At 51.7% G+C, this 27,969-nt stretch overlaps 1 protein-coding gene across 1 annotated transcript; it reads right to left on the minus strand.

The window, feature by feature from the left end:
* Window positions 1–33: 33 nt before the first annotated feature.
* LOC142295013 (prolyl-tRNA synthetase associated domain-containing protein 1) lies at window positions 34–27,909 on the minus strand. The gene is made up of 2 exons (XM_075338083.1): window positions 27,795–27,909; window positions 34–1,723 (listed from the first exon to the last, which is right to left on the minus strand). Exons 1-2 carry the CDS (start codon window positions 27,873–27,875, stop codon window positions 1,292–1,294), a joined length of 513 nt encoding a protein of 170 aa, XP_075194198.1. The 5' UTR covers window positions 27,876–27,909; the 3' UTR covers window positions 34–1,291.
* Between the last annotated feature and the right edge of the window lie 60 nt (window positions 27,910–27,969).

The raw sequence follows: 27,969 nt of genomic DNA on the forward strand, positions 1-27,969 counted from the left end.
GTAAAAATGTTTTATTTGTTTATTTATTGCAACTAAGTAAATCCGTAACCGTCAAGCGTATTGAGCCTGCAGGACGTTTTGCATGAACTTTTGCATCTTCTTGAACTTTTATTGACATATGGACCAGTGGACCACAGGACTGGTAGTGGTCAAAAACTTTCTTATATATACCATACTCACATTTTGCAGTGGAAGGACTGCATTTCTCCATTTTATTGTTATTTGTAATTTTTATTTTTTAAGACTTTGTACTATTCTTTATTGTTGCTAATGTTTTATAAGTTTGTGTTTCCAGTCCAGGAGTCCTGAATTTAACTAAGGTGGAATGTGGCACCCCAGGGTTCAGTTGCCACAAATATAACTGTACCTGGTGCAGAGATCCTGAACTGTTCCCAGATTACCCAAAAACTGTCATATCAGAAACTGAACCCATTTTTAATAACACCTGCAAGTAAAACCTGGTCAGAGTTAATGAATTGGTGTGACGCACTTTATTTCTTCATCTGAGGAGCCATAGGCTGCTGCACTAAAGTGACAGTTGAAAAGGCTGTGAAGAAAAACTGCCATATCTGTGTACTACTAAAACTGCTCTGGGGATCCTGTTTCACCTACGGGAAGCATAAACAACTGGCTGCCTAACCATCACCCCAGAGGTCTGACCTGCAGCCCCAGTAACCATACTGGAACCGTAAGTGGCGTCACGAAATACTTTTATTTTTTTTCTATTTTTATTATTTACTGACTTTCAGCGACCACCAGGCCACGGAACCGGGCACAGGCCCCCGTGACATAATCCTATTAACCAACACCCGGAACCGAGAACCCCACGGCCCTGGGGCGGGTCATAAACACTTCTGTTTTGTAGATCAGTGAACTAATCAATTTTCTTTTCTTAGTAGTCACTTTAGTTTAATGTGCACTTATTCAGGTCTTCGATTCCTTCACAATCATCTTTATCTCCATTTTAATTACAAGTAACTAGAAATCTACATTATAGCCATGTCTGAGGACATCAGAGACAGAAGCGCCCATGCATCTAAAGTCCTGACAATGTCCTATGTAGAACTGTGTAGTCGGATCCTGCAGTCATTCTCCTATATTGTAATTTATGGAAAATATGTTAGCAATGACCAAGGAACAAATGGCAGATAATGCTGTACTGCAGTATTCCCACCTGTAAATGAATAATAAAAATGATAAAATTCAATGCAAACACAGAAACTCCCAAAAAAGCATTCTTCATTTTCACATCCATGAATATTATGTGTTGGAGAATAGAACACGTCTGGATCTAATCATCAAAGTTTATCATTATTGGATCATGACCAGTCTTTTTCAAAAAGGTGACAAATTCATCTGGAGTCATCCCCATTGTTGCAGCATTGGTCATGGGATGGAAATAGACCCTCTCATGGCCGCCATCTAAAAACTTAGAATCCAGGACAAACTTGACATCTCCTTTGTCATCACAGTACAGGGCGAGGGGGGTGGCACAGCCCTGACCCACCTTCAGTTTTTCAATCATGGAAGCTTCATCAGCAAACCTGAGATTTCCGCTTCCAACGTTCAACTTTTTTGCTAGATCGTTGAGGTTTACTTGGCGGTCGTGGAGCACGGTGACCAGCCACAGCCCTTTCTTCTTCTTATCTTTCAAGAACAGGTTTTTACTATGGGCCCCGTTTAGGTGCTGGATATGTGGCAACATTTCTTCCACTGTAAAGACCTGGAAAACAGAATTCAATATCATTAATGGAAAGAACAGATGTCTGCACAGGTTTTGGGGTTTTCTCCTACTAATGCAGGTTGGCTGCATTGATTTTAATAGGGATGTGCAACAATGACCAAAACATCCCATGAAGAATGGCGTAGACATCCAACAACGATATGATAAGCATAAACGTATGCTGCCGACATGGCTGTGCAAGCGTCGGAGGCTGGAGGATTTATCTCCTTGTGTGATCAATGGGAGCCGTCCTTATACAAGAAGAGAATTAGGCTGAGGCCACATGGGGATTACTGCGATCCTTGCATGACACTCGGCACACGCTCGCAGCACAGTGGGAGCCGAATGTCATGTGAGCGGCATGCGACTGTGGTCCGATCAGACCACAGTTGCGGAGGGGAGAGCTGGCGCTGTGAAGGGATTTATCTCCCTGTCTCCTCTGTTGCCGGCTGATGCGATTTTAGCACTGCTCTCGCATTACACCGATGTAACGCGAGTGCAGTGTGATGTTTCTCTCGCCCCAAACACTTGAATGGGTGTGAGTGGAACAGGATCGCATTGCACGCGTGGCATGCAATTAGGGCTGATAAAACAATCGCTCATGGGTGCTGCCCCATAGAGTAATATTGGTCCGAGTGGAATGCGATTTTTTTTTGTCGCATTCCACTCGCTCCGTATTACTTGCCGTGTGTCCTAGGCCTTCTCATTTATCACAGATTCCAACATTCAGACATCACGAGGCCCAACCGATCATCAGGCTTCTACATACCAGTTATTCTATCTTTATTTCATACATTTGTAAAAAAAAAAAAAAAAAAGTGCTTAAGTGTTTTTCATTTTTTTTTTTTTTTATTTGTTACATGATTTATTTTTTCTACAAGGCGATGTTCCCATGTATAGAAAGGCTGCATTTTTTTCCACAGGTGCCACAATAAAACATGCAATAGCAATCTGCTCTATTCATTGCGATTATAGGAAGGATTTAAAGTATTTTAATGCTTTTTTCTTCGGCGCTCCATTGGGAGACCCAGACGATTGGTGTATAGCACTGCCTCCGGAGGCCACACAAAGCAATTACACTAAAAAGTGTAAGGCCCCTCCCCTTCTGGCTATACACCCCCAGTGGGATCACTGGCTCACCAGTTTTCTGCTTTGTGCGAAGGAGGTCAGACATCCACGCATAGCTCCACTGTTTAGTCAGCAGTAGCTGCTGACTATATCGGATGGAAGAAAAGAGGGCCCATATGGGGCCCCCAGCATGCTCCCTTCTTACCCCACTTGTGGTTTGTAAGGTTGAGGTACCCATTGCGGGTACGGAGGCTGGAGCCCACATGCTGTTTTCCTTCCCCATCCCCCTGAAGGGCTCTGAGGAAGTGGGATCTTACCGGCCACCAAGCCCTGAGGCCGGGCTCCATCCACAGACCCATAGAACCTGCTGGATGTGGAGCGGGAGTGCCGTTCAGGGACAAGGCCCTGCAACTTTCAGGTACTCTGTGTCCCCGTATGGCAGGCCACGCACACCCCAGGCTTGCTGGGTGTGCTAGTGCGCCGGGGACTGTAGCGCTGTGCGCTGGGCTTATAGTCCCCGCAGATTACTGGGGGACTTTATGTGTGTGGATCGCCGCGCCGACCGCCCCTGGAGCGGCGGCGCAGCTGCGACTTGTAGTGCGCCGGGGACGCGCCGACCGCGCTTTTACGGCGGCGGCGCTTCTAACTTTAGTCCCCGGCTTTCTGCGGCCTAGCTCCGCTTCGTTAACGCCCCCCACCCTGTCAATCAGGGTAGGGGAGAGACGTTGTTCAATCGGCAGCGCCGAGGGCTGGAGCACGATTTACATGCTCCAGCCCTCTCACTGAGCACAGTAGGACACAGGCTTCGCGCTTTTTCTCTGTGCACGCCCTAGGCCCGCCCCCAGGCTTGCAGCTCCCCAGGACGCCGGCAGCCATTATACACATGCAGTCTGGCTGGAGAACGGACGCAGGCTCTGGGGGACCCAGGCTAGGGGTTTCTGGCGACCACACACCCGCGCTAAGCGGGCGGTAAGCAGCACATACGTGCGGCCCCACTAGTGCCACAGTGTTATATTTTTCGCTGTACCATAGACACTGCTGTGTCTAGATATATTTATATACTGCACTGTAAGGTCGCTTCTTGGCTGTACACCCTATATTGCTTTGAGGAGACAACAGCATGTCATCCGCAAAACGCAAGAGTGCCAAGGCACGGGCTGTATACACTGCTTGTACAGCATGTGGGGCTAATCTACCAGCAGGCTCCAACGACTCTCATTGTGTGCAATGTTCAGTCCCAGTGGCACTTCGTCAGCCAGAGCCTATTGTGGTGGTAGCCCAGGCAGAGACGCCTGTGAACCCTGCCCCGGTGACGGGGACAGAATTTGCAGTCTTTGCTGATAAAATGTCTGTGACTATGACAAAAATCCTGGAGACCTTGCAGTCCAGGCCAGTTGCTCAGACCATAGACACTGCTGTGTCTATGTTCCCCGGTCCCCCTCAGTTGGAACTAATCCGTACTTCAAGGGGGTCCCAGGCATCACAGGCTGAGGGCTCTGACTCCGATGACAGTCCCAGTCCGCCTAAGCGAGCTCGCTGGGAGAGACCCTCCACGTCATCACGCGGATCAGGGTCTCAGCGAGAAGGGTCCCTATATGAGGGTTCAGAGGTGGGTGATCAGGAGTCTTGTCCTGACGCCGCACTCAATTTGGATACGCCAGATGGTGACGCCATGGTAAATGACCTTATAGCGGCCATCAATAGGCTGTTGGATATTTCTCCCTCAGCCCCTTCTGCAGAGGAGGCAGCTGCACAGCAGGAGAAATTCCATTTCCTGTATCCCAAGCGTAAATTGAGTACTTTTCTGGACCACTCTGACTTCAGAGAATCCATCCAGAAACACAATACTTATCCGGACAAGCGTTTTTCTAAACGCCTTAAGGATACACGTTATCCTTTTCCCCGTCGTGGTCAAACGCTGGACCCAGTGTCCAAAAGTGGACCCTCCAATATCCAGGCTTGCAGCTAGATCCATAGTTGCAGTGGAGGATGGGGCTTCACTTAAAGATGCCAATGACAGACAGATGGACCTTTGGTTGAAATCTGTCTATGAAGCTATCGGCGCGTCGTTTGCTCCAGCATTCGCGGCCGTGTGGGCGCTCCAAGCTATTTCAGCTGGTCTGGCACAGGTGGACTCTCTCATACGTCCAGCAGTGCCGCAAGTGGCGTCCCTAACTACGCAAATGTCTGCGTTTGCGACCTACGCTATCAATGCGGTACTGGACTCTACGAGCCGTACCTCAATGGCATCCGCCAACTCTGTAGTTTTGCGCAGAGCCTTGTGGTTAAAGGAATGGAAAGCAGATTCTGCTTCTAAAAAATGTTTAACCAGCTTGCCATTATCTGGAGACAGACTGTTTGGTGAGCAATTGGCGGAAATCATTAAACAGTCCAAAGGTAAGGACTCCTCCTTACCCCAGCCCAGATCAAGCAAACCTCCACAGAGGAAGTGGCAGTCAAAGTTTCGGTCCTTTCGAGGCTCGGGCAAGCCCCAATTCTCCTCGTCCAAAGGGACTCAGAAAGAGCAAAGGAGCTCTGATTCCTGGCGGGCTCACTCACGCCCCAAGAAAGCAACCGGAGGTACCGCTTCCAAGGCGGCTGCCTCATGACTTTCGGCCGCCTCCCTCCGCATCCTCGGTCGGTGGCAGGCTCTCCCGCTTTCGCGACATTTGGCTGCCACAGGTCAAAGACCGGTGGGTAACAGACATTTTGTCTCACGGGTACAGGATAGAGTTCAGTACTCGGCCTCCGCCTCGGTTCTTCAGAACTTCCCCACATCCCGACCGAGCAGATGCCCTTCTGCAGGCGGTGAATTCTCTAAGAGCAGAAGGAGTGGTGGTCCCTGTTCCTCTTCAGGAACGAGGTCAAGGTTTTTACTCCAATCTCTTTGTGGTGCCAAAAAAGGACGGCTCATTCCGTCCTGTTCTGGACCTAAAACTGCTCAACAAGCATGTGAACGCCAGGCGGTTCCGGATGGAATCCCTCCGCTCAGTCATTGCCTCAATGTCTCAAGGAGATTTCCTAGCATCAATAGACATCAAGGATGCTTATCTCCACGTGCCGATTGCTACAGACCACCAACGCTTTCTACGCTTCGTGATAGGAGACGACCATCTTCAGTTCGTAGCTCTGCCATTTGGTCTAGCGACAGCCCCACGGGTGTTCACCAAGATCATGGCGGCAGTGGTAGCAGTCTTGCACTCTCAGGGACACTCTGTGATCCCTTACTTGGACGATCTACTGGTCAAGGCACCCTCTCAAGAGGCATGCCAACTCAGCTTGACTGTCGCACTGGAGACTCTCCAGACGTTCGGGTGGATCATCAACTTCTCAAAGTCAAATCTGTCACCGACCCAATCACTAACGTATCTTGGCATGGAGTTTCATACTCTCTCAGCGATAGTGAAGCTTCCGCTGGACAAGCAGAGGTCACTACAGACTGGGGTGCAGGCTCTCCTTCAAAGTCAGTCGCACTCCTTAAGACGCCTCATGCACTTCCTCGGGAAGATGGTGGCGGCAATGGAAGCGGTTCCGTTTGCGCAGTTTCATCTGCGCCCACTTCAATGGGACATTCTCCGCCAATGGGACGGGAAGTCAACATCCCTGGACAGGAAAGTCTCCCTTTCCCAGACGGCCAAGGACTCTCTGCAGTGGTGGCTTCTTCCCACCTCATTATCACAGGGAAGATCCTTCCTACCACCGTCTTGGGCGGTGGTCACGACAGACGCGAGTCTGTCAGGGTGGGGAGCAGTTTTTCTCCACCACAGGGCTCAGGGTACGTGGACTCAGCAGGAGTCCACCCTTCAGATCAATGTTCTGGAAATCAGAGCAGTGTATCTTGCCCTACTAGCCTTCCAGCAGTGGCTGGAAGGAAGGCAGATCCGAATTCAGTCGGACAACTCCACAGCGGTGGCATACATCAACCACCAAGGGGGGACACGCAGTCGGCAAGCCTTCCAGGAAGTCCGGCGGATTCTGATGTGGGTGGAAGCCACGGCCTCCACCATATCCGCAGTTCACATCCCCGGCGTAGAAAACTGGGAAGCAGACTTCCTCAGTCGCCAGGGCATGGACGCAGGGGAATGGTCCCTTCACCCAGACGTGTTTCAGGAAATCTGTCGCCGATGGGGAAGGCCGGACGTCGACCTCATGGCGTCCCGGCACAACAACAAGGTCCCAACCTTCATGGCACGGTCTCGCGATCAAAGAGCGCTGGCGGCAGACGCCCTAGTGCAAGATTGGTCGCAGTTCCGGCTCCCTTATGTGTTTCCACCTCTGGCACTCTTGCCCAGAGTGCTACGCAAGATCAGATCCGATTGCAGCCGCGTCATACTCGTCGCCCCAGACTGGCCGAGGAGGGCGTGGTATCCGGATCTGTGGCAGCTCACGGTCGGCCAACCGTGGGCACTACCAGACCGACCAGACTTACTGTCCCAAGGGCCGTTTTTCCATCGGAATTCTGCGGCCCTGAACCTGACTGTGTGGCCATTGAGTCCTGGATCCTAGCGTCTTCAGGATTGTCCCAAGGGGTCGTTGCCACCATGAGACAGGCTAGGAAGCCCACGTCCGCTAAGATCTACCACAGAACGTGGAGGATATTCTTATCCTGGTGCTCTGCTCAGGGAGTGTCTCCCTGGCCATTTGCATTGCCTACCTTTCTTTCTTTCCTGCAATCTGGGTTAGAAAAAGGTTTGTCGCTCGGCTCCCTTAAAGGTCAGGTCTCGGCGCTATCCGTCTTTTTTCAGAGGCGTTTGGCACGCCTTCCTAAGGTGCGCACGTTCCTACAGGGGGTTTGCCATATCGTACCCCCGTACAAGCGGCCGTTAGATCCATGGGATCTCAACAGGGTACTAGTTGCCCTCCAGAAGCCGCCCTTCGAGCCTCTGAAGGAGGTTTCACTTTCTAGACTATCACAGAAAGTGGCTTTTCTGGTAGCGATCACATCTCTTCGGAGAGTGTCTGAGCTGGCAGCGCTATCATCCAAGGCTCCCTTCCTGGTCTTCCACCAGGACAAGGTAGTGCTGCGCCCCATTCAGGAGTTTCTCCCGAAGGTGGTATCCTCTTTTCATCTTAATCAGGATATCTCTTTGCCTTCGTTTTGTCCTCATGCAGTTCATCGGTATGAGAAGGATTTACATTTGTTAGATCTGGTGAGAGCACTCAGAATCTACATTTCCCGCACGGCGCCCTTGCGCCGTTCGGATGCACTCTTTGTCCTTGTCGCTGGTAAGCGCAAAGGGTCGCAGGCTTCTAAGGCCACCCTGGCTCGATGGATCAAAGAACCAATTCTTGAAGCCTACCGTTCTGCTGGGCTTCCGGTTCCATCAGGGCTAAAGGCCCATTCTACCAGAGCCGTGGGTGCATCCTGGGCATTGCGACACCAGGCTACGGCTCAACAGGTGTGCCAGGCAGCTACCTGGTCGAGTCTGCACACTTTCACCAAACATTATCAGGTGCATACCTATGCTTCGGCGGACGCCAGCCTAGGTAGAAGAGTCCTGCAGGCGGCAGTTGCCTCCATATAGGGGAGGGCTGTCTTGCAGCTCTAACATGAGGTATTCTTTACCCACCCAGGGACAGCTTTTGGACGTCCCAATCGTCTGGGTCTCCCAATGGAGCGCCGAAGAAGAAGGGAATTTTGTTACTTACCGTAAATTCCTTTTCTTCTAGCTCCTATTGGGAGACCCAGCACCCGCCCTGTTGTCCTTCGGGATTTTTGGTTGTTTTTCGGGTACACATGTTGTTCATGTTGAACGGTTTTCAGTTCTCCGAGGTTACTTCGGAGTGAATTTGTTTAAACCAGTTATTGGCTTTCCTCCTTCTTGCTTTTGCACTAAAACTGGTGAGCCAGTGATCCCACTGGGGGTGTATAGCCAGAAGGGGAGGGGCCTTACACTTTTTAGTGTAATTGCTTTGTGTGGCTTGTGTGGCCTCCGGAGGCAGTGCTATACACCAATCGTCTGGGTCTCCCAATAGGAGCTAGAAGAAAAGGAATTTACGGTAAGTAACAAAATTCCCTTCTTTTTTTTTTTTTTTTTTATATAGAAACAATGGGATTCAGCACTAAAACTCAAGGGCAATTTTACATGTTTTGTTTTCTAAGCTAACTATAGCAGTCTTTGGGGTAAAAAAATAAATAAATATTCAGTACCTTTTAAAGAGCAGCGAGAATAAGTTTTCATTAACATACATCCAATTCACATAAGGTAAAGCTGACAGCTAATCAGCAGCAGCATGTATCAGGCTCTGTGGTTGTATGAACTGAGTCAGATATTTTTGACTCCAAAACGCTGCGATGTGTCAGACAAAAACAAAATTTAAAAGCCACACTGGACAATAGTCGAACCAGGGGGGTCCCCGGTGGCTTCTCTCTGTCCACTGTCTGTAGTGACATATCTCCTTATGTACAGGTACAAGAAGAGACCTGTCACTTACAGTATTCCTATCTCCACGATCCTATCCATATATGTGTGGCGCCCCTGACCTGGTCAGGCACCACTGAGTACTGCACCCATGCTGGGGACAGTACAACACAGGTAATCCAGAAGGCTGACCGGGGTGTGGTACACAGGCGCATAGTGATCAGGTCTCACACATGTACCCATGAGAGGACCCCTGGGGATCCCAGGAGGGGGTGAAGCAGGAGCATGGCCTCCATCTCCTCTCAAGGGGTGTGGTAAGAGAGTCTGGTTGCTAGGTGGCGTAGGCAAGAACAGGAGAGGAGGGGCAGTGAGTCAGTTAGAGCAGAACTCCATAGGGCTCAGTGAGGAGCAGACCTGTGGGGCTGTTGCTGTCTAACAGCGCCCGCGCAGTGGCTACTGACGGGGGAGAACGGTCAACTAGGAGTGCTACCCGAAATCCATCTTCAGCTAAAGAAAGGGCACGGAGTGGGAAGTAAGGAGACTGCTAGAGAGTACTAGGCCCAAACGGGCGGCAGATCCCGAAGCGGAGATAGATCCAGCTTTCTTTTGCTAAACCTGCCGGTGTGGGGCTCTCAAAGCCCACGCCACAACACTACAAAAGCCGCAGCCACGTAGCCACAGTTAGGGCCCATAGGTCACAGGAGGCAAGCAGCTGGAGTGGCCTGGTCCAGGCGACAAGCAAACGGCAAACGAAGGGGAGAGAGGCTGCAGCATCTTCCCTGGGTGACCCCCATAGGGACTCAAAGTCGGGGTTACCCCAAACCACCAAGGGCTAAGGAAGGCGAGTTAGTAGTCACCCTCACAAGTCAGCCTGAAGGACACCTGGTTCCCACTTGGTTCATCCCAGCTACGCCCGGGTCACTCACCCTGCCATCAACTGTGAGTAAAAACCCTGAAAGACATCCTGCCTGTGTTGAGTCATTCTGTGCCTTGTAGTTCTACACATCTACACAGGGCCCTGGGGCTTGCCTCACTCTCAGGGGGCTATTCCAACTAACTGCACTCATCATCAGCCCCAGGCGTCCCTCAACCTGCAGTGGCGGTTCCCCCCCACTGACCGCAATACTGAGAGTGGCGTCACGACAAGAAGAAGATCTCCTACCTGTGACAGATCCAGCCGAGTGGAGTCCCTGAAGGTAATGCACCGACACAACGCCTGTGGGGCTTCACATCTGGCGTCACGAACAGGATAAGGACTAGACCTGTTCAGACAGGTGACCATGTGCCTGGGCGGTCCGCTTGAAAAATTGGAAGCGCCGCCATATTGCCACCATGAAAAGCGCGCTGAAAAACAACAGCAGCCCGCGCTGGAAGAAGTTACCGCCCACGAAGAGGTGTGGCTACCCAGAGATCCCCTGCAGAGTTCTGACCTCGCTTGTGAAGAGAGCGGAAGCGTCCAGAGACGGCGGAGCAGAGAAGAAGCCAGTAGCGTGCTAGAAGAAATGGAGTCCAGACACGGATACCCAGAGCCAGGCTCTGCTGCCTGGTGGTGCCGGGAGCTTGCTATCTTCTGCGACCAGCTGGAGGCCAGGATTGTGCGACGGCTCAGAGAAGAACGCACGGAGCTTCTGGAGATGGCGGCGGCGGTTCGGACCTACGAGGAGGGAACCGCGCGACGCATGCCAGACCGAGCGGCGACGACTCAGACCCCGATGGTGCCACCGATGGGTGAGTCCAGAGATGCCCCGGCCAGCGCAAGTGCCCCGACCCCTGCTGCCACGCCCGCGGTCCCAGAAGAGGCGCCCGGCGCGGCGCCACCGAACCAGGCCGCAGCCACGCTAGATGCGGCCCGCCAAATCCAGGCCGCCGCAGCCATGCCCCGCCTGGCCCGCAAAGGTCCGACTACCACTGCGATACTGATCCGTGCCGCAGGTGTGACGCTGACCCAGGCTGCCACCCTGCTGAGCCCAGTCCGCCAAGACCCCACCGCAGCAGCGACGCTCGTCCGCGCCGCAAGTGAGATGCTGAACCAGGCCGCAGCCCCGCCAGGTGCGGCCCGTCAAGCCCCGATCACAGCAGCGACGCCCAGCTCAGCCTGCACAGAGCCCTCTGCAACAGCGACGCTGATCCAGGCCGCCGCCATGGCAGGCGCGGCCCGCCAAGAAAAGACTACCTCATCATTTTCCCCGGCCTGCAAGGCCAGAGCAGATACCGCTCCCCGTTCTGAGGAAGTCCCTACTAGGAAATCCCTGATAGGTGAAGACTCCGCATACTGGCAGCTGAAGGCTGACCTGGAGGCCAAGTTCCCACAGGAGATGGTGGACAGATACATGCTCCCTCCGCACACCCCTAAGGCAACCCCTGCAGCAGCCGCGCCAGAGAGTCCACCGCCCAGACCAGCTGAGGACCACTCATCCCCAGTGCTGCCACGACCAGAGTGCAGCGAAGAACTAAGGGGGAGAGGAGGCCAGGAAGCTGAGAAGCTGACTCCAGAGCCACCGGCAGTGGAGCAATACTCAGAGCCGGAGATGTTACCCTATTCACGTTGGGATGAGGAGGACTTGACACCGTCTGCTGACGAAGATCAGCCCAGAAACCTCACCTGGGGCCCTGCAGGCATTGAAGTAACAGCCCGGCAAAACCCAGCCCGCAAGACCAGGCGTCGCAACAGAACAACGCTGTCCCCTGCACCGCCATCCCCAGAGCAGAGGGAAGTCACGGCCAGAGACCTACAAGAAAAAAGGTTCCTGAGAAGAGCCCAAGCACAGGTCAGAGGACCCCTTTGTAGAGGAGTTGTGGAAGACTTTAACTTGAAAAGCGGATACGGCTTTATTGTGGCACCGGGTATGAAAGAGGGCATTTTCGTTAATAGGAGGGATGTGAGAGCCCACTTGCCCAGAGGACACCCTGGCAGAAACTTAAAAATGGGAGACTCAGTACAGTTCACTATGCATCAGGGAGAAAGAGGCTGGTATGCCTTAGATGTAGCACCATGTCCCAAAGAAGAAAGAAAAGACAGAGATAAAGAAACAGATGCAGCAAAGGAAACAGATGAAGATCAAGAAAGAAAAGACAAGGAACCTACAGATGAGACTACCTCAGACGACGACAAAGAGCAAGAAAGCAGCAGGTGCCGCAGCCCAACAGGCCAAAGCCCTGGTATGGAGGAGTAAAGGAAAGTAAGAAGTTCAGCAGTTAGAAAGTTAAAGTTTTTGAAAAGTTTGTTTTGCAACGTTTACGTTTAAGCATGTGCCCACAAAAACTATTGTGAGAAAACCATAAACCTTAAGGCTATGAACTGGCTATAGCCACAAACTCTCGCAGTGTAAATAGTTACACCAGTGGCACCACCACCAGGGCCAGCCTGTTTAGGGGCTTGGCTCGTCTGCAACCAGGAGGAGCCCGTCCGTATATAGGGCCTTGGCTCACCTGCGACCAGAGAGCATGCCTGTTTATGGGGCCTGGCTCTCCACCACAAAGAGGGTACCTGGTCAGCACCAACTGTGGAGGCCGCCTCTGCATCCTGCCAGAAGAGGCTGAGGGCGCGGATCCACCAGGCCAGGTATACCCTGAAACCACCAGCCCATGAAAGCCGCCTCTACATCCTGCCAGAAGTGGCTGAAGCCGCGGCCAACGGGAGAGGAAGATTGGAGGAAAGGTCTGGGGAAGTGGATGGCCCAGACCTGGTTACCAAAAGAAACCGGTGACCTGCCTCCTGAGAGGGCTTTTGGGTGGGTTAACGGACTTGTGGGTGGAGGGTGGTGATGTATGATAGCTGGTGGTCTTAAAATGTTTTACCATGTTTTAATGTTTTATGCATTTTAAAATGTTGTCTTGCAGCCCGAGGACGTGCTGGTGATAACTAAGGGGGAATGTGGCGCCCCTGACCTGGTCAGGCACCACTGAGTACTGCACCCATGCTGGGGACAGTACAACACAGGTAATCCAGAAGGCTGACCGGGGTGTGGTACACAGGCGCATAGTGATCAGGTCTCACACATGTACCCATGAGAGGACCCCTGGGGATCCCAGGAGGGGGTGAAGCAGGAGCATGGCCTCCATCTCCTCTCAAGGGGTGTGGTAAGAGAGTCTGGTTGCTAGGTGGCGTAGGCAAGAACAGGAGAGGAGGGGCAGTGAGTCAGTTAGAGCAGAACTCCATAGGGCTCAGTGAGGAGCAGACCTGTGGGGCTGTTGCTGTCTAACAGCGCCCGCGCAGTGGCTACTGACGGGGGAGAACGGTCAACTAGGAGTGCTACCCGAAATCCATCTTCAGCTAAAGAAAGGGCACGGAGTGGGAAGTAAGGAGACTGCTAGAGAGTACTAGGCCCAAACGGGCGGCAGATCCCGAAGCGGAGATAGATCCAGCTTTCTTTTGCTAAACCTGCCGGTGTGGGGCTCTCAAAGCCCACGCCACAACACTACAAAAGCCGCAGCCACGTAGCCACAGTTAGGGCCCATAGGTCACAGGAGGCAAGCAGCTGGAGTGGCCTGGTCCAGGCGACAAGCAAACGGCAAACGAAGGGGAGAGAGGCTGCAGCATCTTCCCTGGGTGACCCCCATAGGGACTCAAAGTCGGGGTTACCCCAAACCACCAAGGGCTAAGGAAGGCGAGTTAGTAGTCACCCTCACAAGTCAGCCTGAAGGACACCTGGTTCCCACTTGGTTCATCCCAGCTACGCCCGGGTCACTCACCCTGCCATCAACTGTGAGTAAAAACCCTGAAAGACATCCTGCCTGTGTTGAGTCATTCTGCGCCTTGTAGTTCTACACATCTACACAGGGCCCTGGGGCTTGCCTCACTCTCAGGGGGCTATTCCAACTAACTGCACTCATCATCAGCCCCAGGCGTCCCTCAACCTGCAGTGGCGGTTCCCCCCCACTGACCGCAATACTGAGAGTGGCGTCACGACAAGAAGAAGATCTCCTACCTGTGACAGATCCAGCCGAGTGGAGTCCCTGAAGGTAATGCACCGACACAACGCCTGTGGGGCTTCACATATGTACTAGGTGTAATAATAGCAAATACCTTTAAGTACAAATGTAGTCTAGTTCTCCTGATTAACTTCTTACCTCATGTGCAGGGCATTGCAGCAGAGGTATCCATGGTTATGACCACAAGCAACTAATAACTCACTATATGAGTGGTTATAACCATGGCTACCCAAGGTGAAATGTCCTGCACATGAGGTAAGAGACATGGCTATATCAAGAGAACTATACTACATTTCTAATTGGAGGCATTTGCTAATATTATTATTATTACACCTACTACATATTGGTATATGATCCTGGAGATGGAAATACCCCTTTTAGGCCTCTTTCGCACGTCCATGAAAATCAGGCACGTTTTTCACGGCCGTGTCAAAGGTGCGTATTGCCCTCCGTGTGCTGTGTTTATGGCATACGTGTGTTCTCCGTGTGCTATCCGTGATAACACACGGAGAATGGGAACTTTCTGCTCACCTGTCCCTGGCGTTGCTGTCCGTGGTGTTGATCTACGGTCTCCGGTCCTGCCGGCTCCCCGCTGCTCCTGCTTCCGGCCCGCAGTGGAGTGAATATGCGATGAGCATAATGAGCGGGGGTTGGAAGCAAGTGCCAGCAGCGGCAGAGACTGCAGGGCTGGAGAAGGCGACTATAGAAATTCCTTTTAATTCAGACACCTGTGTTTTCTCTGATGCGTGTCCGTGCGGTCTGTGTGGGGTCCATGTGACACCCGTGATACCAGAGAAAAACGGACATGTCTACATGTGGAGCACACGGGCACACGTATGCTCCACAGAGACACACGGTCCATAGCAAAACATGCACATGAGCGCAGACCTTTTGATTTTAATGGGTCTACATGTGCCCGTCTCTCCGGCACGTGAGAAAACAGACCAAACACATACCGGAGACACGAACGTGTGAAGGAGGCCTTAAGTGGAGTGGGCAGGAAGAAGCCACCAGGGACCTGCCTGTCCGACCAGTCTCCAGCGTGGCTCTGTCCCTTGCAGCTTTTATTCTATATTTTTTCTCTAAGGCTGAGAACGCACTTTGTGTTCACCTACTTGCAGTTCAAAACGCACCTTTTGGGCTTAATTGATTTGACCAAAGTTGCCTTTTTCAGAACTTTAGCGCTGAAAACGCATGCGTATTTACTGCGCTTTTTTTATGCATTTTCAGCGCTTTTTACATGCGTTTTCACCTGCGTTTTGACAGATGCGTTTTGAACATCAAGACACTGCCTAATAAAGTTTAACCCCTTCACGACCTTGGACGGATCTATCCGTCCAGGATCGTGTCCCGTTAAGCCCCGCCCCCTGCCGCGGGCAGGCGGCGTGGATCGGCACACATATCAGCTGTTTTCAACAGCTGACATGTGTGCCTGCTAGCCGCGAGTGCAATCGCTTCCACCCGCGGCCATTAACCCCTTAAATCTTGCTGCCAAAGTCTGGCAGCAAGATTTAAATGCGCGCGGCCATGTTTGTTACTCACCACCGCCCCCACCGGAAGTCACGTGTGTTATCACGTGACTATCGGTGGTTGCCATCGTAGCACAGGGTCATGTGATGACGCCTGCTGCTACGATGTTTCACTTTCGTTTTCCCTCGGCCGAGAGCAGAGGGAAAACCAAAGTGACTGAATCTGCTGATTACAGCGGTATTGCTGTGATCAGCAGATAGCGATCAGCGATCGGATTGCTGATTGCTATAGCCCCCTAGGGGGACCAGTAAAATAAAAAAAAAAAGTAAAAAAAAGTTTTAAAAAAATAAAAAAAAAACAAAAAACCTAAAAGTTCAAATCACCCCCCTTTCCCCCCATTGAAAATTAAAGGGTTAAAAAATAAATAAATATACACATATTTGGTATCGCCGCGTTCAGAAATGCCCGATCTATCAAAATATAAAATCAATTAATCTGATTGGTAAACGGCGTAGTGGCAAAAAAATTCCAAACGCCAAAATTACGTTTTTTGGTCGCCGCAAGTTTTACGCAAAATGCAATAACAGGCGATCAAAACGTAGCATCTGCGCAAAAATGGTACCATTATAAACGTCAGCTCGAGACGCAAAAAATAAGCCATCACTGAGCCATAGATCCTTAAAAATAAGAATGCTACGTGTTTCGGAAAATGGCGCAAAACGTGCGCCACTTTTATTGGACAAACTTGTGAATTTTTTTTAACCCCTTAGATACAAGTAAACCTATACATGTTTGGTGTCTACAAACTCGCACCGACCTCAGGCATCACATAGATACATCAGTTTGATCATATAGTGAACACGGTGAATAAAACATCCCAAAAACTATTGTGCGATGACACTTTTTTTGCAGTTTTTCCACACTTGGAATTTTTTTGCTGTTTTCCAGTACAATATATGGTAAAACCTATGGTTTCATTTAAAAGTACAACTCGTCCCGCAAAAAACAAGCCCTCATATGGCAAGATTGACAGAATAATAAAAAAGTTACGGCTCTCGGAAGAAAAGGAGCAAAAAACAAAAACGCAAAAACGGAAAGTGCCCGGGGGCTGAAGGGGTTAAAGAGTCAAAAAGAATGAAAAAAAGAGAAAAAAAAAAAAAAGAAAAAAAACTATATTAATCGGAAAAATAATGAAAAAAGATTTAATTCATAAAATTATAGCGGTAATATACATTTTAATCGGAAATATAGCAATAAATGCATATTTATCGTAAATTTAATTGTTGGATTTTGTGTGTGTGTAAAGCGACATATCAAATCATTATTTTGATGTCCAAAACGCATGTTTTCTCTACTGAAAAAGCAGGCAAAACGCAGGATTTTGAAGGAATCTTGGTTTTTGACATTTCTCATTGACTTCAATGTTAGCAAAACGCTGCAGAAATGGCAAAAACAATTGACATGCTGCTTCTTCGAACGCATGGTTTTTGCCACATAATATGCAAATTAAACGCAGCATAAAAAAACGCAAAGTGCGGTCAGGATTTCTTCTTATTCCATAGACTTTGCTGGAAAACCAAAACGCATGTGTTTTGGCACAAAAACGCTGCTGCTCAAAACGCTGTGGAAACGCAGGTTAAAACGCAAAGCGCGTTCTCACCCTAAGACATCGCAGCGTTTCAGCATCAAAAATACTAGTGCCTGATACATGGTGCCCCATCTATGAGCAGCGTGTACTAGATGTCAGGTTCTCTTTAGGACTCGTTCAGACCACAGTATAAATCAAACGTGTGCTATCCAATTTGGGGTACTTGCATTTTTTTTGCACTGAAATTTTTGGTGTGTTATATCATAAAATAAAGTTGCTTTGTTTTAGATACTTTCTGATATTTTACTTTATTGATATATGTAGGTGCTGATCACATGGGTTTTTGATGCCTTTTTGCCGTGATCTCGCACCGCAGGTAAGTTTACGCTGAATAGAAAAGAAGCCCGAAGTGGGCAAGAGATTCCTATACCTCCATCTAGTGTGGTGGAGCTGTAAGGTCCTGCGGGTTTAGGCTATGTGCCCACGGGACAATGTACCCGCGGATTTTGCCGCGGAAAACTTGCAAATTTATCTGGATTTTCCAGATAAATCTGCAGGTTAACGCAAGTACAGACACTCCCCATGTTATCCTATGGGATTTGGGGAGTGCTGTATCAATGCTGCGGTATGTGCGGCTGTGGAATATGCTGTGGATGTCTCGCAGCTGCACGTAACTGCATGTCAATTATTCATGCGGAAATATCTGCGGATGTCCTGCCTTTCCACTATGGAGATAGAGGGCGGGACGTCCGCGGATATTTCCGCACTTATCCTGAAGGTTTACTGCAACAAAAATGCTCGAATCCTAAAGCAATGTATAGCTGCGGATTCCAGGAAGCAGCTGCGGTAAACCTGCGGACAAAGCTGCGGCAAAATCCGCGGGTACATTGTTCCGTGGGCACATAGCCTTAAGGTAGTGATACTGTAATAAGCAGCAGCAAAAGCTTAGGCCACGTGCACACGCTGAGTATTTGGTGAGTTTTTACCTCAGTATCTGTAAGGCCACGTACACACGCTGAATATTTGGTGAGGTTTTTTTTACCTTAGTATCTGTAAGGAGACGTGCACACTGAGGTTTTTTTACCTCAGTATCTGTAAGGCCACATGCACACACTGAGTATTTGGTGAGGTTTTTACCTCAGTATCTGTAAGGCCACGTGCACACGCTGAGTATTTGGTGAGGTTTTTACCTCAGTATCTGTAAGGCCACATGCACACGCGGAGTATTTCTTGAGGTTTTTACCTCAGTATCTGTAAGGCCACGTGCACACGCTGAATATTTGGTGAGTCTTTTACCTCAGTATTTGTAGCCAAAACCAGGAGTGAAAAAAATCAGAGGAAAAATATAATGGAAACACGGGCACCACCTCTGTATTTATTATCCTCCTGGTTTTGGCTACAAATACTGAGGTAAACTCCCCAAATACTCAACGAGTGATCGTGGCCTAAGACAAAGCGGATTTTTCAGCAAGAAAAACACAGTTTATGTGGGAACACAGCAAATAGAGAGACTATGAAGCTAAATGCAATAGCAGGCCATGCAATGTTTCTATTTTTTGAGGAGTTTATAGAGTATGACGGTTTTGCTTTTTGCACTTTTTATTAACCTTTTTTTTTGCCTTATTAGCGTGGCTTAGTTGTGAGGGAATAAACAAACTATCATTTATACCACAAAAAATGTCCAGTTTAGTACTTAATCTACTCTGAAATCTGTGTGTTGTGTCATTACTGTTATTCCCCATATGAATGAACAGTTGGGTGTTACCATCTCCTTGTTAAAAGGGTGTTGCATTTATGATACAAGACAGAACTGGATGTGACGCCCTGGCCTATCAGGTCGTCACAAGGGTGCCGTGCAACCTGCCCTTCTGAATGGTACCCGCTCCTCCTTGGTTACAGGTCCTGTCAATTTGGTGTTGCTACCAACAGGTATACATAAATCCTGAGGAACACACTGCATCACACCCACCAAACACCCATTGGGCAGCCTGAGGGGAATAGGGCCACCCAGATGGAGGGATGGAAGAGGGAGGGAGGAGATGTCAGAAGAGAGTAGTAGTTGAGCAGTGAGACAGCGGTGACAGGACAGGTCACGCTGTGGAGCTGGGCTCCTGTACCCGTCCCAGGTGCCTGACGTTGGCCTGGCCAGAAGGAGCTGGAACCCCGGTCGCAGGTGGTAGTGACCGGGGGTACGATGCTGCTACAGAGAGCAGGCCGCCTGCCTTGTGCTACAACCGGGCAGGGGCCAGGGCACGACAGGGTACACGGACCCTAAGCTGGGAAGAAGCTTCACACAGCCCAGTAATTCACCCGACGGGAACGGAGTCTTCAAGAACCGTTCCCCACCCGCTCCAGAATCGGGGTAGTAGCGCAACGAGGGAGATAGGACTTCCCACAACCGTCCAGAAAATCCCAAGCGTGAACCCTGAGAGCAAGCTCACCCTGCTAGCCATGCAGGTGAGCGGGACCCGAGTAATTTCAAGTGAAAGGGATCCATACGAGAGACACACAGTGCCAAGGAACAAGGCTTCAGACCAACCAGCAACACCAAAGGGGCACGGACCCAGCGTGCTCGACCAACAGAGACGGAGAATTCAAGAGTTTGGTTAAACTGGTGTCAGCGTCAGTGACTTTGGACTGTGTGAGTACCCGATATCCCTTCACCCCCGACGGGTTACCCACTGCATCAATCACCGAGTCCCGGGACACCACGCCCCCTGCCGACGGAGGGGTTAACATCTCGAGCTGCCACACCATCGTCCCCGGGCTCTCCCCCCAAACGGCAGCGGACGTCCCTCACGTTACCACACACCGTGGGTGGCGCCACAAACATTATCCCATTCACCACCCAAAACATTCCCCTTTTTATTCCGGGTAGCCGCGCGACCCCGCCTCGGATCCGGAAACCTCTCAAGCCACTGTGGATCCGGGTCCAAGCAGCCCATCGGCTGTCGCGGGGGCGGCACACCTTAGGAAAACTTGGCATCACGAACAGGATGCGAGCAGGACCTACTAACCTGGGTGACGTGTGCCTTGAGAAGTGAAAATCGCAATCCAAAATCCCGTTTTCTGCGACGTCCGCCATTTTTCCGCTGTTTTCGCGCCAAAAACGCCATCTTCTTGGAAAAGGGCACGAAGCCGAAGCCCCGCCCTTTGTCTTCAGCCTGAGACAGGAACCGGAAGTTCCCAGAGGGACACAGCGCGCGAAATAGTGCTGGGAGAAATTCAAGGGTGCGCGCGAAAATGTCGGCTCCGGATGACTGGAGTGTGGGGCGCTGCCTCCACCTGATCAGGGTAACGCGGGTGCCGCTCCTGCCGCAGGAGCAGCGGCGCGGGCACCTGACGCCGTAGCGCCAATCATTCCCATAACCCTGCCCTATGTGCCGGGCGGCGCGGCCTGGCTTCCCCAGTATGACGGCCAGCCAGACGCGCTGCAAGGATTCAAGCGGAAGATTTGCAATGTGCTTGACATGTATGCCCTGAATGGACGGCAGCGGGCATCGGTAGTACTCGGGCAGCTAACCGGCGCGGCAGAGCTGGAAGTGGAGACCTGGACGGAGGCGGACCGGATCTCCGTAGCCGCCATTTTCCAAAGGCTGGAAGCTGCGTTTGAGACCCGTACGGAGGCCGAGCTGCGGATGAGGTTCTACAGCTGTAAGCTGCGGCCCCAGGATAGCATCAGGGACTATGCCCTAAAGCTACAGGCAGCGTTGCGGACCCTATTGCTGACTAATAACATTGGTGAGCCAGAGGGAAACAGAATGCTGGTGGAGCAATTCCTGCAAGGCCTTGAGTCCATGGAGGACCTCAAACAGTTGCGGCTGTGGGCCTTGTAACATCCCGCTTTGGACTTTGCTTTGTTGAAAGAACGAGCGATTAAGGCCCTACAGCCCCTAGAGGCGCCTGACCCCACCCTCCCGGCGCAGCAAGTGGAGGCATCCCCGCTGCAGGTGAGGCCACCCGTATTGGCCCTGCCTGCACCGTCCCTACCAACCATGTCCAGGCCCGAGGTCAGTGATCTGTCTACCCAGGTGCAGCAACTCACCAGAGATGTTGCCCGGATCCTGGAAGATATGCAGCTCAAGACTAAGGCGGGCTTTGCATGTTGCGACATCGCAAGCCGATGCTGCGATGTCGCACGCAATAGTCCCCGCCCCCGTCGCAGGTACGATATCTTGTGATAGCTGGCGTGCAGAAAATTATTGCTACGCCAGCTTCACATGCACTCACCTGCCCAGCGACTGTCGCTCTGGCCGGCGACCGCCTCCTTCCTAAGGGGGCGGGTCGTGCGGCGTCATAGCGACGTCACACGGCAGGTGGCCAATAGCGGCGGAGGAGCGGAGATGAGCAGGATGTAAACATCCCGCCCACCTCCTTGCTTCCGTATAGCTGCCGGCGGCAGGTAAGGAGATGTTCCTCGCTCCTGCGGCTTTACACTCAGCAATGTGTGCTGCCGCAGGAACGAGGAACAGCATCGTACCTGTCGCGGCAGCGTAATTATGAAAAAGTCGGAGACTACACCGATGATACGATAACGACGCTTTTGTGCTCGTTAATCGTATCATCTAGGATTTACACACAACGATGTCAAAAGTGACGCCGGATATGCGTCACTTTCAATTTGACCACACCGGCATCGCACGTGCGATGTTGCAACGTGCAAAGCCGCCCTAAGACCACCTCGTCAAAGGAGATTCAACTGGCCGACTGCCCTGAGGATGTCCCTTGGATGAGGAAGCGGACCTCTGCATACAAAGGACGGAGTGGCGACCGGTATAGCCCACCTGTCTGTTACAAGTGCAGCAAGACTGGCCACTACGCCAAGAGCTGTCCTTTAAACGAGCAACCCCTGGGGCCAAGGGCCAATACCCAGGAATAAATTGCCAAGGCCCAGCTGATTGGAGGGAGCGGTATGTTGGGGGGGGACGGCCCATCGTCTCTATCACCCTGGATGGGATCCCGACCTCTACACTTCTTGATACCGGCTCTCAGGTAACAACTATCCCTTATATACTGTACAAGAAGTTCTGGTTGGACGACGACTTGACCCCACCGGACGATAGCCTGACAATCTATGCTGTCAATGGGTTGCCCGTGACTCAAATCGGGTTCAAGGAGGTGACCATTAAGGTGGGCCGTGTAGCGTTAGTCCGACTGGGCCTTATTGTAGTCCAGAATGACCCTAGTGATCGGAACCCAAAGATCATTTTAGGAACAAATGTGATAGAAAATTGCATGAGTGAAGTGTTGTTTTTGCTTCAACAGCTGTCAGAAACTGCAGGAGCAGAGCGACAGAGGGTCCTGCAACGTGAGATCCGAACTCTCCTGCAGCGGCAACAGGTAAATCTCTCTGGAGGGGAGATAGGTGGCGTACGAGTAATGGAAGCAGCCCCTCTAGTTGTACCCCCAAGAAGTGAAATGTTAATTTGGTGCAGGGCAGCTGTAGGCTCCCAGGGACAAGATTACCAGGCAGTGGTGGAGCCACAGCCCTCAGAGCATTGGCCCACAGTATTTACGGCCAGAGGGGTAGTCGATGTCCAGAATGGGAGGGTGCCCGTGCGAGTACTTAACTGTGGGGAGGAGGAGGTCACATTGCCCCGGGATGCCACCATAGGCAAGCTGTTTACAGTGAATCCAGCCGACATCTATGCAGCCAGCTCACAGGGGAGTCCCCATCAGGCCCCCCAGGTTAACTCTAAAGATTCAGAAGAGAAGTGGTGTCAGGAACTACATGTGGGCACCGACTCTACACCTGCACATCACAAACAAGGGGTCTACTGGGTTGTCAGGGAGTATGAGCAGGTTTTTAGCAAGCACCCATTGGACTTTGGGCGGATTAAAGAGGTACAACATCACATACCCACAGGCACTCACCCTTCCATTAAGGAAAGGTATAGGCCCATACCACCTGCCTATTACCAATGTGCTAAAGACATGCTCCGAAGTATGAAGGAAGCAGGAGTGATCCGGGATAGCTGCAGTCCCTGGGCCGCACCAATGGTCCTTGTAAAGAAGAAGGACGGGACCATGCGGATGTGTGTGGACTATCGCCAGATTAACAAAATCATCCACAAGGATGCTTACCTTCTACCCCGAATTGAGGAATCGTTAGCAGCCTTAAAATCTGCTACTTACTTTTCCACTCTTGATCTTACCAGCGGGTAATGGCAGGTGGCGGTCGCTGAAGAGGACATAGAGAAGACCGCATTCGCGACCCCGATGGGATTGTGCGAATTTAACAGCATGCCATTCGGGCTATGCAACGTGCCTGGGACGTTCCAGAGGCTGATGGAGTGCTGCTTGGGCCACTGTAACTTCGAGACAGTCCTGCTGTATTTGGACGACGTCATAGTCTACTCCAAGACGTACGAGGCCCATTTGGAACATCTGGCAGAAGTGTTTGATGCCCTATCCAAATACGGGATGAAGCTCAAGCCGTCCAAATGCCATCTACTCAAACCCAAGGTCCAGTACTTGGGGCATGTGGTAAGTGTCGAAGGCGTAGCGCCAGACCCTGAAAAAGATCACCGCCATCCAGAGCTGGCCGCGGCCCACCACTGTCAAGGAAGTGCGGCAATTCTTAGGCCTTATGGGGTATTATAGGACGTTCATCAAAGGCTATACCCAGATGGCAGCCCCCTTGCAAGATCTCCTGGTGGTTCAGACCACACATGGGCGACCCTCAAGGTTGCCATTCCCATGGGGCCCGGAACAAGAGAAATCTTTTGAACAAATGAAGTCTGTCCTAACTGGAGACGAGATCCTGGCTTACCCTAATTATGGCCTCCCGTTCGTGTTGTATACAGATGCCAGTAATGTGGGACTGGGCGCCGTCCTATACCAAGTGCAGAAGGGCAAGGAGAAGGTAATTGCCTACGCCAGCCGGAAGCTGAGGCCAACGGAAAGAAACCCAGAGAACTATGGCTCCTTCAAGCTGGAATTCTTGGCACTCGTATGGGCTGTGACGGAGAGGTTCAAGCACTACCTTGCTGCTGCCAAATTTACTGTGTACACGGACAATAACCCGCTGACCCACCTGGATACGGCGAAGCTGGTAGCCCTGGAGCAGCGATGGGTGGCACGATTGGCTAACTATGATTTCATTATCAAATATAGGGCTGGCCGCAAGAACACCAATGTGGATGCGCTGTCCAGAATGCCCCACCTGCTGGATGAAGATGGGGATGAAGACAACCTGGAGGCGGTTGAGCTACCCGCTTTCCACCAACCCTCTGCGGAAGAGCGACCCTGAACAAGTGTCCACCAGCAGGAGATAACTTGCGACCCCCTGGCTGGCAAGACGTTCAGGACCAGGATCCTGCAATCAAGCTAGTCAAGTTGCTGCTGTCCAGAGCTGATGCCCATTTGGGACCGAATGCCCCCGAGGAAGCTAGAAAGTTGTGGCAAGATAGAAGCCGGCTCTACTTACACCAGGGCGTCACATGGACAGGATCAAAAAGTTGATCGACACACTCCCATCGAGTAACAGATAATAATCCTATTAATTTAAATTTTTTTCAATAGAATATAAAGATAAAAGAATAGAAATGATCAGGAGAGACTCCTGTGATTGCAATAACCATTATTACCACCAGAGGGCGCGGTACAAATCATCATTGAATTCTCCATACTCTATCTATATATATAATTGCCTTATTCTGTCTGTCTGTCTGTCTATCTGTCTGTCTATCTGTCTGTCTGTCATGCTCCGAAATTGTGTCCTTACGGTGACACAAAGCTGATTGGCCGCTGGGCTCGCCATGGCCCCGCCCCCCCACACGGATTGGCCTCTCGCCCCGGCTCTCTGCAGGCCCCGCCCCCCTCACGCAATGCACGCTCGCTCTGGCCTAACTGACACGGGGCTCCGATTCCCAGGTGAGTACACACACACATCAGATCACACTCACTCTCACACACACCTCACACATCACATCCACACATCACATCCACACACACCTCACACATCACAACATGCTGGGATATCGCTTGCTTCTACACCGGCTCTGTCAGGATCCCGGCAGCGCCACACATAACCTTGCGATGCTGGGATCTTAACGGAGGCCGTGAAAGCTGGTAACCATTATACACATCGGGTAACTAAGGTCCCTTAGTTACCCGATGTGTATCATAGTTACCAGTGTACACCGGCTCACACTCACTCTCATACACACCTCACACACACATCACATCGCATCCACACATCAAGGTCCTGCAGCTGCGGAACATACATAACATAACAGCACACACACACACACAAATCAGATCACACTCACACATACCTCACACATCACATCGCATCCAAATACTCACAACATCCTGGGATATCGCTTGCTTCTCGGCGGCGATATTGTGCTGTGAGCTTCCAGGACCTGACGGAGGATCACATGGCCAGAAGCATGTGATATCCCCGGATGTTGTGAGTATCAGCGCGTATGTGCAATATCGTCAGTGTCTGTGTGTGTGAGTGTATGCGATCGGGTGTGTGTGAGTGGATGCGATCGGTTGTGTGTGTGAGTGGATGCGATCGGTTGTGTGTGTGAGTGGATGCGATCGGTTGTGTGTGTGAGTGCATGCGATCGGTTGTGTGTGTGAGTGCATGCGATCGGTTGTGTGTGTGAGTGCATGCGATCGGTTGTGTGTGTGAGTGGATGCGATCGGTTGTGTGGGTGAGTGTCGGCAGAGGAGCACGGCGTGCTGGAGGAGGCTGGGAGCAGAGAGGCTGATCTTGGGGAAGGCTGGGAGGGGGAGGCTGATGCTGAGGGAGGCTGGAAGGAGAGAGGCTGAGCAAACGTGCTCCATCCGCCATACTGCGCACTCCCCATCGTGCTGCATCCCCCATGCTGCGCACTCCCAAACGTGCTCCATCCGCCATGCTGCGCACTCCCCATCGTGCTCTATCCGCCATGCTGCACACTCCCAAACGTGCTCCATCCGCCATCCTGCGCACTCCCAAACGTGCTCCATCCGCCATACTGCGCACTCCCCATCGTGCTCTATCCGCCATGCTGCACACTCCCAAAAGTGCTCCATCCGCCATGCTGCGCACTCCCAAACGTGCTCCATCCGCCATGCTGCGCACCCCCCATCATGCTCCATCCGCCATGCTGCGCACTCCCAAACGTGCTCCATCCGCCATGCTGCGCACTCCCAAACGTGCTCCATCCGCCATGCTGCGCACTCCCAAACGTGGTCCATCCGCCATGCTGCGCACTCCCAAACGTGGTCCATCCGCCATGCTGCGCACTCCCAAACGTGGTCCATCCGCCATGCTGCGCACTCCCAAACGTGGTCCATCCGCCATGCTGCGCACTCCCAAACGTGCTCCATCCGCCATACTGCGCACTCCCAAACGTGCTCCATCCGCCATACTGCGCACTCCCCATCGTGCACCATCCGGCATGCTGCGCACTCCCAAGCGGATGGAGCATGATGGGGGGTGCGCAGCATGGCGGATGGAGCACGTTTGGGAGTGCGCAGCATGGCGGATGGAGCACGTTTGGGAGTGCGCAGCATGACGGATGGAGCACGTTTGGGAGTGCGCAGCATGACGGATGGAGCACGTTTGGGAGTGCGCAGCATGCCGGATGGTGCACGATGGGGAGTGCGCAGTATGGCGGATGGAGCACGTTTGGGAGTGCGCAGTATGGCGGATGGAGCACGTTTGGGAGTGCGCAGCATGGCGGATGGAGCACGTTTGGGAGTGCGCAGCATGGCGGATGGACCACGTTTGGGAGTGCGCAGCATGGCGGATGGAGCACGTTTGGGAGTGCGCAGCATGGCGGATGGAGCACGTTTGGGAGTGCGCAGCATGGCGGATGGAGCACGTTTGGGAGTGCGCAGCATGGCGGATGGAGCACGTTTGGGAGTGCGCAGCATGCCGGATGGAGCACGTTTGGGAGTGCGCAGCATGGCGGATGGACCACGTTTGGGAGTGCGCAGCATGGCGGATGGAGCACGTTTGGGAGTGCGCAGCATGGGGGATGCAGCACGATGGGGGGTGCGCAGCATGGGGGATGGAGCACGATGGGAGGTGCACACCTCCCCCCAACACACACACACACGCGCACTGCACAACACACACACACTAGGAATCACAAACAACGCCCTACACAGACACCCACACACACAGACAACGCTGCACACACAAATATACGCACATGCTGCACAACACACACATTGCTCAAAACATACCTCCCCCCAAAACACACCACACACACACAAACCGCACAACACACACACACAACGCTACAGACACACAGCGCTCCACAAACAATGCAACACACGCAACACACATACAACACCGCTCTCACCCCCCGCGACACTCAGAACATGTACAGCGCCCTACACAAACACTTGGTAACTACACACAACAACATCTATATATATATATAACAAAAATCATACATGAACTACACAATACGTAAATTCTAGAATACCCGATGCGTAGAATCGGGCCACCTTCTAGTATATATATATATATATGAATGAAAACCTAGAGCTCCAGCGCCCTCTGGTGGCAACATGTATAACACAACGTGGCACTGACCGGGAGGACCCGGCACTCCACGTGTAATGCCGCACACAGCGGCCCCGTCTGTTACTCGTCCCCAGCTGCCTGCTTTATATCTATATACTGTATATATATTTATACCTCCGGGTGCTCCACACACACTGGCTGGATCCCCAGCTCCTGGAGATACTGCTGCAGCTCATCCCGCAGAGAAGACGACATGTTGTTGCTCTGCTGCCCCCTGCTGTTCAGTCATGGGTGGTGTTTTTCCTTTTTTGCTTTTTTTTTTTTTACAAGACAAACTTTATTACGCGAA

The sequence above is a fragment of the Anomaloglossus baeobatrachus genome, chromosome 3 (genome assembly GCF_048569485.1).
Source record: "Anomaloglossus baeobatrachus isolate aAnoBae1 chromosome 3, aAnoBae1.hap1, whole genome shotgun sequence".
Lineage (NCBI taxonomy): Eukaryota > Metazoa > Chordata > Amphibia > Anura > Aromobatidae > Anomaloglossus > Anomaloglossus baeobatrachus.

Coding starts and splice junctions, on each gene's coding strand:
- LOC142295013 (XM_075338083.1), bottom strand. CDS start 27,875: ATGTCGTCTTCTCTGCGGGATGAGCTGCAGCAGTATCTCCAGGAGCTG. Junction 1,724..27,794: donor TGTGTGTGGAGCACCCGGAG/GTATAAATATAT, acceptor TCTGTTTTCCAG/GTCTTTACAGTGGAAGAAAT.